At 38.3% G+C, this 12,460-nt stretch overlaps 1 protein-coding gene across 1 annotated transcript in view; it reads right to left on the bottom strand.

Annotated features, from left to right (window-relative positions):
* LOC124711621 (protein unc-119 homolog B) overlaps positions 1 to 12,460 on the bottom strand; it is a 59,463-nt gene that overhangs the window by 14,793 nt on the left and 32,210 nt on the right. The window contains exons 4-5 of the mRNA XM_047241787.1: positions 8,573 to 8,687; positions 8,313 to 8,485 (exon numbers count right to left, since the gene is read on the bottom strand). Of these exons, the coding sequence (XP_047097743.1) occupies positions 8,313 to 8,485; positions 8,573 to 8,687 (288 nt within the window). The remainder of the gene's footprint in view (positions 1 to 8,312; positions 8,486 to 8,572; positions 8,688 to 12,460) is intronic.

Here is a 12,460-nt window from a genome sequence, read left to right as displayed (position 1 = left end):
CTAAGGTGCCTTGTTTTGACTTAGATCTTTAAACTCTTTAGTTAATATATCCCATGTCCTCTTCATCTACTCCTCCCTGCATTTCCATAATACTGTTTTCAAGTCTGCTTTCTTTACATAGCTCTTTCACCTTTCAGACCTTCTTGTCTTGCTTAGTAGTGTCTTGTCACCTTAGAATTCATATAGTTGCTTCACTTTTTTCCAAAGGTTTCTTCATTCTCCTACAGGTAGCATCTACAGGGTGTCCAGGGATAGAGTTCAGATTTAAAAACAATTATCTCAAAAACTAAGAATGATGGAGAAGTGCAACAACAAGTATGTTTATTGTGAAAGATGTAAGAATTTTATGCAAAAGTTTTGAAATAGTTCAAAATTCTTGCAAATGGCACTGCATGCTATACAGCTCATGTGGTTTCGTGTGCATAATTAATCTTGTCCTTTGCAAGCAGCCTTTGACTCACTTTACAATCTTTTTTAAATGTCCACCTCTCGCAGCACAGTGGTGGTGCAAATGAACAATGAAATTTCCATCACATCCTTTAGCATATTAACGGAATGGTAACACAGAGATTTAGGAAAAAGGTTTTAGCAGATGTGGACTCTGACCACAATGTATTGGTTATGAATTGTAGGTTAAAACTGAAGAAACTGCAAAGAGATGGGAATTTAAGGAGATGGGATCTAGATAAACTGAAAGAACCAAAGGTTGTAGAGTGTTTCAAAGAGAGCATTAGGAAAAGACTGACAAGAAAAGGGGAAAGAAATATCGTAGAAGAAGAATTGGTAGCTTTGATAGATGAAATAGTGAAGGGAGCAGAGGATCAAGTAGGTAAAAAGACAAGGGCTAGTAGAACTCCTTGGGTAACAAAAGAGATACTAAATTTAATGAAAGGAGAAAATATAAAAATGCACTAAATGAAGCAGGCAAAAAGGAATACAAACGTCTCAAAAATGAGATTGACAAGAAGTGCAAAATGGCTAAGCAGGGATGGCAAGAGGACAAATGTAAGGATGTAGAGGCATATATCACTAGGGGTAAGATAAATACTGCCTACAGGAAAATTAGAGAGACCTTTGGAGGAAAAAGAAGCAATTCTATGAATATCAAGAGCTCAGATGGAAAATCAGTTCTAAGCAAAGAAGGAAAAGAAGAAATGTGGAAGGAGTGTATAGAGGGTCTACACAAGAGCGATGTACTTGAGGGCAATATTATGGAAATGGGAGAGGACGTAAGTGAAGATGAAATGGAAGATATGATACTGCGTGAAGAATTTGACAGAGCGCTGAAAGACCTAAGTCGAAACAAGGCCCTGGGAGTGGACAACATTCCTCAGGAGAGCCAGCGAAGACAAAAGTCTTACCATCTGGTGAGCAAGGTGTATGAGACGGAGGAAATACCCTCAGACTTCAAGAAGAATATAATAATTCAAATCCCAAAGAAAGCCAGTGATGTCAGGTGTGAAAATTACTGAACTATCAGTTTAATAAGTCATGGCTGCAAAATACTGACACAAATTCTGTACAGACGAATGGAAAAACTGGTAGAAGCCGACCTCGGGGAAGATCAGTTTGGATTCCGTGAAATGTTGGAACTTGTGAGGCAATACTGACCCTACAACTTATCTTAGAAGATAGATTAAGGAAAGGCAAACCTACATTTCTAGCATTTGTAGACTTAGAGAAGGCTTTTGACAATGTTGACAGGATTAATCTCTATCAAATTCTGAAGGTGGCAGGGGTAAAACACAGGGAGCGAAAGGCTATTTACAATTTGTACCAAAACCAGATGACAGTTATAAAGAGTCGAGTGGCATGAAAGGGAAGCAGTGGTTGGGAGGGGAGTGAGACAGGGTTGTAGCCTATGTTATTCAATTTGTATATTGAGCAAGCAGTAAAGGAAACAAAAGAAATATTCAGAGTAGGAAAATAAAATCCATGGAGAAGAAATAAAAACTTTGAGGTTTGCCGATGACATTGTAATACTGTCAGAGACAGCAAAGGACCTCGAAGAGCAGTTGAATGGGGTGGACCATGTCTTCACAGGAGGACATAAGATGAACAACAACAAAATCAAAATGAGGATAATGGTATGTAGTCTAATTAAATCAAGTGATGTTGAGAGAATTAGATTAGGAAATGAGACACTTGCAGTAGCAGATGAGTTTTGCTATTTAGGGAGACCAAGAGATGAATGCACTAAGCAGATTCAGAAGGATGTAGGGCGCAGTAGTTACTTCGAGATGATGGATCTTCCACAAGATACAGTAGCACGGAGAGCTGCATCAAACCAGTATCCAGACTGAAGACCATAACAACAACAACATTAGTGGAAATGGATTCAGAGTCCTCACGAGTTGCCGATTCTTGCTCATCCAGCTAGTAGGATGGTTCTGGTAGACAGTGTCTTAGTTTGCCCCACAAAAAGCAGTCACAATGTGTCAGATCAGAAGAATATGAAGGCCAATCCACCCCTGTGCCAGTAAATTTGTAATAATCCAATACAATGACTCTTAAACACTTGTTTGGAGCGATGTGGTCTGTCCTGACCTCGCATGACCCACTTGGTGCCTGGTCGATCCTGCAATGCTAGCTGTGGCAACAAATTGTTACAAAAGTGCAACGCAAATTTCAGTAGTGATTGTTTCTCACATGCAAAAAGGGTTAGTGATGACTCTGCTGCATACTACAGCCCAAACAGTAACTTTAGAAGAATACAGTGGTTTCTCTTCAAACAAATCGGGATTTTCAGAATCCTAAAATCAACAGTTTTGTTTATTTATGATACCATTCAGGTAGAAGTGTGTTTCATTTGTGAATCAGATGTAGCCACAATCAAATCTTTCATTATCAATCATTGTGAGAATGTTGTCCGCAAAGACAGCTCTCTGTTGCACAGCTGTTAAAATTATGACCTTGTACCTTTGGATTTTCAATGAAAATGTGTAGGCTCAGCCTCAGTACTTACTCCAGTTTGGAACACTTCAAACCAGTCTCTGTTGTAGTTCTTTAGATGGATTTCCTTGGAGTTTGCTGAACAATAACCAGAAACTGTGGCAACATTTTCAGGAGTTATTACAGTTTGTCCGAGGCCAACGTTCCCCACTACATCATCAGTCACATTGCCTGTCTGTTGGCACATGGCAAAGAGCTTTTGAATCGTTTTCATATAGGTTTCCTTTAGAACATTAAATTGTGTTTGAAAGCTGTGCCTTGTTTCCACACGACTGTTTTCTAACTTGTGGTATTCCATTACCAGAAAACATTTTGTTCAGTGGAATACATGATTTCAACCTCTTCCTTTAGTATGCTAACGTCCTTTCATGTTCCAACTGTGGACCTGATCGCTCTGAGCTGTGGTGCACTATTTATAGGCACTACGTACTGCAATTACAGTTGCACCTGTTAGCTGCTTTTCGAACTATTTGAAACTTCTGTATAAAATTCTTACAGATGTCGCAATAAACATACGGTTTATTGTGCTTATCTATCCATCTTAGTTTCTGAGATATTTCATTTTGAAAGCAGCGACTCCTTCACTGGACATCCTGTATCTTGGCCACTGTCATGCACAATTCTACAGATTTGCATTTCTCCTCTATCCATTCTTGCTTTGCCATTTTGCACTTCCTGCCTATCTTTGTGAGACATCATTATTACCTTTTGCCTGTTTCACTTGAAGGATTTTTATATTTTCTCCCATCCTCAATTACAGTCAATATCTTGTGTGTTATCTGCATATTTCGATTTAGTCTTTGTGGCTATTTGATCCTCTTCTGCCTTCACTTTACGATCTCTCAAAGCACCCATTCACTTCTATTGTGTTCCTTTCCTTTTTTTTCACTCAATAGTTGCCTGGTATTCGCTTTGAGACTATCAACAGCCTCTGTTCCTTTAAATCTATCTAGGTCCCACCTCCTTAATTCCCTACCTTTCTGCAATATTTTTTATTTCACTCTGCAGTTTACAACCAATGAATTACCAGCATAGTCCATATCCACCTGCGGAAATATTTTGTAGTTTAAAATCTGATTGCAAAATCTGTCTTACCATTAGATAATAAGTAATCTATCTGAAAGTTTTCATTCTCTCCAGGTCTCTTCCTTGTAAACAATAACCCTTCAAGAGTGTTAAACCAAGTGTTTGCAATGATTAAAACACGTTCTGTGCAAAACTCTGCTGGTTTCCATCCCCCCCCCCCCCCCCCTCCAGTGCACGATATAATCTTTATCCTTCTCTTCCTTTTCCCGTTGAGAAGTTCCAGTCCCTTAACACAATTCATTTTTTGGTCTTTGTTGCAAAACTGGATTGATAACTGAATGTAGAAAAGAAGTCACTAGAGACAGAATGTGTCAAATGATTCATTTGAAAACAACAGAATTTGTCAAGACGGCCACTCATTTTATGGCTGGGGGCATTAAATGGTATACACAAAGGAAAAAAAAAAGTTATGGTTTCAGCATCCTGCTCATTAGACCATTAGGTACTAAGCACAGGCACAGATTGATGGAGGCCAGAGATGTCGCTTTTACAGGAACCATCCTGGCATAATGCTTTAACTGATATAGAGCCACTTTATGTCAAGAGGTCTCATTTCGAAAAAAGTTCCTGTATGACCACCACGGATTTAGATGAAATATTGTGTGAGCATTCACATTAGCTATAATGAACATTGGTAAAATTTCACTTTTTATACTGGCAGGGATAGAGTCACTTGTCTGACCCCATACGCACCTTTCAAGAGTGCATCTGAGTGTTTGGCGACTGAGTGCTATATCTTGGGCCATATTTTCTTGAAAGAAAAAAACCAGGCTATCTTGTACAACTGTTTGCACTCTCCAATGCGGAATAATAAAAAATGATTTCCTGATCAATTTCCATACAGATAATTTGAAGCAAAGTCGGCTGGAAAAATAGACACTAGAAAAAAATGTGAAATTTAGCTTTATATATCTTCTGAAATAAGTATGTGAAATTTCTTATGTGATAATCTACCAGCACAAGGTGTTTGAATATAAAATTTTATTCTCCTACTGTTTTCCAGTGGTTTAAAAACTGATGCCAAAGTTGACGATTGTTGTAAAAACACCAAACCACTTTTGCAAGAAAGTACTTTCTGCAAAATCTTTCAAACAACTTTCATTAGAAGGACCACATTAGAAAGAACTAGTTAAAAAATTACATTTGGTTTTACGAAGTGAGCATATAAGATCCTAAAAAATAATGATAAGTCAAAGATGCAGTGAAAATAGGCCCTAAAACAAGTAGAAGTGGTTTAAGTGCAAATGTTATATTCTCTTTTCTCTATGAGGTATTGGATGGATTCAACTAAATATTTCGAATCCTAGGCATCTTTTTCCAATTTAACTAAGGCGTTTGTGTTGATCACAAAATATTGCTCCAGAAGCTGGACCACTATGAAATACGGAGAGTAGCTCACACTTGGTTCACCTCTTACTTTAACAACAGACAGCAAAAGGTCATTATTTACAGTGCTGAGAACGGCTGAGATGTGGGTCTGAGTGGAGCACATAGAAATTTGGGGGGGGGGGGGGGGGGCTAGGGCCGCTCCTGTTCATTATTTCTATAAATGATATGCCCTCTAGTATTACATGTCATTCTAAAATATTTCTGTTTGGCGGTGACACTAGCTTAGTAGTAAAGGATCTCGGGTGCAACATTTACTCTGTTTCAAATAGTGCAGTTCATGACATAAGTTCATGACTCTTAGAAAATAGAACTAATGCTAAATCATAATAAGAGTCAGTTTTTACAGTTTCTAACACACAATTTAACAAAGCCCGTAATTTTAATTTCACAGGATGGGTATATGACTAGTGAAACTGAACAGTTCAAATTTTTGAGTATTCAGACAGATAGTAAACTGTACTGGAAAGCCAACGTTCAGGATCTCGTTCAAAGATTTAATGCTGCCATTTTCACTATTTGAATGGTATCTAAAGTAAGTGATAGTTCGACACAAAAAACAGTCTACTTTGCTTATCTTCATTTGCTTGTGTCGTATGGTATTATATTTTGGGGTAACTCTTTCCATTCTCAAAGGATATTTTTGGCTTGGAAAATGACAGTTCGGGTAACACCTGATGTAAGTTTGGGAACCTGTTGTTGACCTCTGTTCACTAGTCAGACAATGACCTCTCAATATACGAGGGCCGTTCAGAAAGTAACCTCCGGTTGATTTAAAAAAATACACCAAGTTAAATAAAAATATTTTAATATATACATCTTACAACTACATCTTTGCACTATTTTTCTACATAGTCTCCAAAGCGATTGAGGCACTTATCGTATCTCTTCACAAGCTTTGAAATTCCTTCTGCATAAAAATCACCCGCTTGTGCCTGGAGCCAGCCTGTGACCGCATCTTTGAGCTTCGTCGTCATCAAACCGCTGTGACCCGAGCCATTTCTTCAAATGAATGAAGAGGTGATAATCACTTGGCGACAGGTCTGGGCTGTAAGGTGGATGGTTGATAACGTCCCACTTGAAGGACTCAAGAAGGGCCGTTGTTCTGCGAGCAGAGTGAGGACGGGCGTTATCGTGCAAAAAAACGATACCGGAAGTCAGCATACCACGGCGTTTGTTCTGTATAGACCGTCGTAACTTTTTTATTGTTTCACAGTACACATCTTGATTAATGGTCATACCACGTTCCATGAATTCAACCAACAACACCCCTTTGGCATCCCAAAACACCGTTGCCATCAGTTTTCTGGCAGAAAAATCTTGCGAGGCTTTTCTTGGTTTGGTAGGCGAATTTGAATGTGCCCACATCTTTGATTGTTCTTTTGTCTCAGGGTTCACGTACTTAATCCAGGTTTCGTCACCGGTCACGATTCTGTTTAACAATGGTTCTCCTTCGTCCTCATAACGTGACAGAAAGTCTAATGCAGAGGCCATTCTTTGAGTTTTGTGGTGGTCGGTAAGAATTTTGGGCACCCATCGTGCACAGAACTTACGGTAACCCAATCTTGCTGTCACTATCTCGTACAAGAGAGTCTTAGAAATCTGTGGAAAACCAGTAGACAACTCCGACATTGAGAAACGTCGATTTTCACGAACTTTTGCATCAACTGTCTGAACGAGTTTGTCAGTCACCAATGATGGTCTACCACTCCTCTCTTCATCATGAACGTTTTCTCGTCCACTTTTAAATATACGTACCCATTCACGGACAACTCCTTCACTCATAACTCTTGGTCCGTACACGGCACAAAGCTCACGATGAATAGCTGCTGCAGAATATCCTTTGGCTGTAAAAAACCTTATGACAGCACGCACTTCACATTTGGCGGGGTTTTCTATTGCAGCACACATTTCAAACTGCCACAAAAACTAAACTAGCGCAGGTACGACGTTCACTCGACCACGGCTTGATGCCGATTGACCTGTTGAGTGCGTGAACGCACAGATGGCGTCGCTACTCCCCCCACAACCCGCACTGTGACCAATCGGAGGTTACTTTCTGAACCGCCCTCGTATATATTCTTTCCTGTCGTTTCTTGTTAACAATATCAGCTTACTCCCAAGAATTAGCAGCTTTCACTCAGTTAATACTAGGTAGAAATCCGATCTACATTTGGATCGCACTTCCTTGACTCTCGTGCAGTAAGGGTGCAGTATACTGCTGCATCCATTTTCAATAAGCTACTACATGAATTCAAAAATCTTAGCACTAATCTATGCACTTTCAAATCGAAACTGAAGAGTTTCCTCATGGGTCACTCCCTCTACCCTGTTGGGGAGTTCCTCGAAAAATTAAGCGATTCCTGTGTTATATTGTTGATTGCATTTACATAAACTTATGGATTGATATTTTTTTTGAGGCGTTTCATAAACATTTTATCTGTTATTTCTTTTATGTTGTAATTTCATGTACTGACATGTTCCGTGACCTTGGAGATTTGCTCCTCAATTTGCTCATATGGAACTAGAGGCGGAAAAAAAAAAATGTGGTAAGGTACAGCAACTAAGGAATCCAATCTGTTTTACTCTATGTAAATATAAGGTTAATAAAAGTAAACATGGTCCACGGTGGGCTGTAATGTGATGTTTATTTAATTGTGCAATTAGCTAATTTCGACTAAGTGTCATTATCAAGCACATTCGTAACATCTGTTTTTTTGTGTCATTTTCATTTTCAAATGACAATGATGCTTAGTCAAAATTATCTAATCACACCATTAAATAAACATTGCATTACAGCCTACTATGGATCATGTTTACATTTATTAAGCATCTGGAGGCTGTGGCTCCCCACAAATACAAAATTTTAAATATAAAGTAATACATACCTAGCTCTGGCGGCAACGTTGGAAATTCATAAATGTGTTCACATGTATTCTTGCTGTTAGGTATGCAGAAACCAAATTCAAAATCAAAACTCTTTAACAGTTTATCTCTGAAGAAATGTCTTTCAATCATCCGGAATTTACTGACTGGTTTATTTCCAACAGTAAACTCAACTCTTGAGGGGGAGAAAAGAAAAAAAATACTTATAAATACTGTTAATAAATAAGTTACATTTCATTTTTGTTAAGTCATGAATACTTACGTTGCTCCCACAGTCTTTAGCTTAAGGAACTGGGGTGTAAACTGGTAACGAACAAATCTACCAGCATTTGGATCAGACTCCTCTCGTTCAGGATCAGAATCAGCATCTTCAACATCTAACATAGATAAATGATAAATTTACTAAGATGGGGTTTAGTTATGTTGTCTCTTGCATAGTGTAAACAGTAACTGCTTATCAAAACAAAAAAATGCAGCACCATATCCAGGAACAAAGAGCGCATCTGAAGAATCTCAAACCTTCAGAAGCTAGGTTCTGGTCTAAGGAATTAATGGGATAAATGAAAATGGGATGGGTGGTCAGAGGAATGAATGACACTTCTGTATACATCAATGGAAACGTCTCTGAGGTCGAGCAGTACAAAAGGAAGTTGGAAGAACAAAATAAAATAAAAACTGTAAGTAGAATGGAACACTCTAATGACATTGGGAAATTAGCACAAACAAATTTTAAGGAGATCAGTTTACAATCAAATTAAAATTACATTAAAAAATTGAACAATTTCTCACTATAAAAAGCACTCTCATAGGAAAATTTAATATATCTAGATCTACATCTAGATGCCTACTCTGCGAATCACACTTATGTGCCTGTCAAAGGGTTCACTGAACCACCTTTACAATGATCCTCTATTATTCCACTGTGGAACACTGAACAGAAAAAACGAACACTTGCATCTTTCTGTGCAAGCTCTGATTTCCCTTATTTTATTATGATGATCGTTTCTCCCTATGTAGGTCGGCATCAAAAAAATGTTTTCACATTTGGAGGAGAAAGTTGGTGACTGAAATTTCGAGAGAAGATCACGCCGCAATGTGAAATGCCTTTGTTTTAATTATGTCTACCACAAATCCTGTATCATGTCCGTGACACCCTCCCCCCTATTTCTCAATAATATATAACATGCTACCCTTCTTTCAACTTTCTTGATGTACTCTGTAAGGATCCTACATTGTGCAATACTCCAAAAGAGGACAGTCAAGTGTAGGGTAGGCAGTCTCTTTAGTAAGTCTGTTGCATCTTCTAGGTGTTCTGTCAATAAAACAGAGTCTTTAGTTCACATTCCTCCTATCATTTTCTGTGTGTTTTTTCCAATTTAAATTGTTTGCAATTGTAATTCGTACATATTTAGTCAAGTTTATGGCATTTAGATTTGACTGATTTATCGTGTAACCAAAGTTTAGCAGATTCCTTTTAGCACTCATGTAGAGGACACCACACTTTTCATTAATTAGGGTCAACTGTCAATTTTTTTTACCATACAGAAATCTTCTCTAGACCGCTTTGCAATTGGCTGATCATCTGATGACTTTACTAGATGATAAACGACAGCATAATCTACAAATAACCTAAGATGTCTACTCAGACTGTCTTCTAAATCATTTATATAGACAAGGAACAACAGAAGGCCTATAACACTGCCGTGGGGAACGACAGAAATCACTTCTGTTTTACTCGATGACTGTCCATCAACAACTACAGTACTGTGACCCCTCTGACAAGAGATACAAAACCCAGTTGCATAACTGTGACAATATGCCATAAACATGCAATTTAATTACAAGCCACTTGTGGGGTACAGTTTAGAAAACCTTCTGGAAATATACAAATTCGGGAGCAATGTGAAATCCTATGTCGATAGCACTCATAACTTTTTGTGAGTTAACAACAATGACACATCTGAAGATAATGTGATACTTTCAAACAACTTTGATGATGATAACTGCTCTGAAGATAGCAACGAAACTGCTGAAGATGGAACTTTATCCCTTAGTCATGAACCTCAGCCTGCTTCTCTGGTCGGAGCTTATCAGAAGATGTGCCCAACAAAAGACGGAGAGAACATGTGGTTGTAGTGAAGAACCAAGAGTTGTTGAAAAAAGCAGACAAGCTTCATTCCTTAAAAATACATTTAATATGAGAGGAATACAATGCAAAAACGTCGTTAATAGAAAGACAAAGAGAAATCATGAAAGGAGAGCATAACCTTAAAATGGAAATTATGAATAAGTTCAAGAACATAATAGAGCAAACTTCGGGTTCCGGTTCTTCAGCCAGTGTGCTCGAGAAATTTAGTTTTTGTGAATGAATAACAAAATATTCGTATTTATAAAACATCTTTTATTTCCTTGGTATTTTTTCAAATGGTTAATATGTGCTTGTTTCTTGTATGGCATAATATTTGTGTTTATCATATCAGTGTCAGTACTGTTGTTGTTGTGGTCTTCAGTCCTGAGACTGGTTTGATGCAGCTTTTCATGCTACTCTATCCTGTGCAAGGTTCTTCATCTCCCAGTACCTACTGCAACCTACATCCTTCTGAATCGGTTTAGTGTATTCATCTCTTGGTCTCCCTCTACGATTTTTACCCTCCACGCTGCCCTCCAGTACTAAATTGGTGATGCCTTGATGCCTCAGAATATGCCCTATCAACCGATCCCTTCTTCTAGTCAAGTTGTGCCACAAATTTCTCTTCTCCCCAATCCTATTCAATACCTCCTCATTAGTTAAATGATCTACCCATCTAATCTTCAGCATTCTTCTGTAGCACCACATTTCAAAAGCTTATATTCTCTTCTTGTCTAAACTATTTAACGTCCATGTTTCACTTCCATACATGGCTACACTCCATACAAATGCTTTCAAAAACGACTTCCTGACACTTAAATCTATACTCGATGTTAACAAATTTCTCTTCTTCAGAAATGCTTTCCTTGCCGTTGCCAGTCTACAGTTTATATCCTCTCTACTTCAACCATTATCAGTTATTCTGCTCCCAAAATAGCTCCCGCAGCATCACCCAATTTAATTCGACTACAGTCCATTATTCTCGTTTTCCTTTTGTTGATGTTCATCTTATATCCTCCTTTCAAGACACTGTCCATTCCATTCAGCTGCTCTTCCAGGTCCCTTGCTGTCTATGACAGAACTACAATGTCATCGGGAAACCTCAAAGTTTTTATTTCTTCCCCATGGATTTTAATTCCAACTTCGAATTTTTCCTTTTGTTTACTTTATTGCTTGCTCAATATACAGATTGAATAACATCGGGGATAGGCTACAACCCTGTCTCACTCCCTTCCCAACCCCTGCTTCCCTTTTGTCCCCCTCAACTCTTGTAACTGCCATCTGGTTTCTGTACAAATTGTAAATAGCCTTTCGCTCCCTGTATTTTACCCCTACCACCTTCACAATTTGAAAGAGAGTATTCAAGTCAACATTGTCCAAAGCTTTCTCTAAGTCTGCAAATGCTAGAAACGTAGGTTTGCCTTTTCTTAATCTATTTTCTAAGATAAGTCGTAGAGTCAATATTGCCTCACGTGTTCCAACATTTCTATGGAATCCAAACTGATCTTCCCCGGGGTCGGCTTCTATCAGTTTTTCCATTCGTCTGTAAAGAATTCATGTTAGTATTTTGCAGTCATGGCTTACTAAACTGATAGTTCGGTAATTTTCACATCTGTCAACACCTGTTTTCTTTGGGATTGGAATTATTATATTATTTTTGAAGTCTGAGGGTATTTCGGCTGTCTCATACATCTTGCTCACTAGATGGTAGAGTTTTGTTAGGTCTTGCTTTCCCAAGGCTGTCAGTAGTTCTAATGGAATGTTGTCTACTCCCAGGGCCTTGTTTCGACTTAGGTCTTTCAGTGCTCTGACAAACTCTTCACGCAGTATCATATCTCCTATTTCATTCATCTACATTCTCTTCCATTTCTATATTGTCCTCAAGAACATCGCCTTTGTATAGACCCTCTATATACTCCTTCCACCTTTCTGTTTTCCCTTCTTTTCCTAGAACTGGGTTTCTATCTGAGCTCCAGATATTCATACAAGTGGTTCTCTTTTCTCCAAAGGTCTCTTTAATTT

This window comes from Schistocerca piceifrons, chromosome 8 (assembly GCF_021461385.2).
Source record: "Schistocerca piceifrons isolate TAMUIC-IGC-003096 chromosome 8, iqSchPice1.1, whole genome shotgun sequence".
NCBI lineage: Eukaryota > Metazoa > Arthropoda > Insecta > Orthoptera > Acrididae > Schistocerca > Schistocerca piceifrons.
This window is presented reverse-complemented; position numbering and strand designations above follow the sequence as displayed.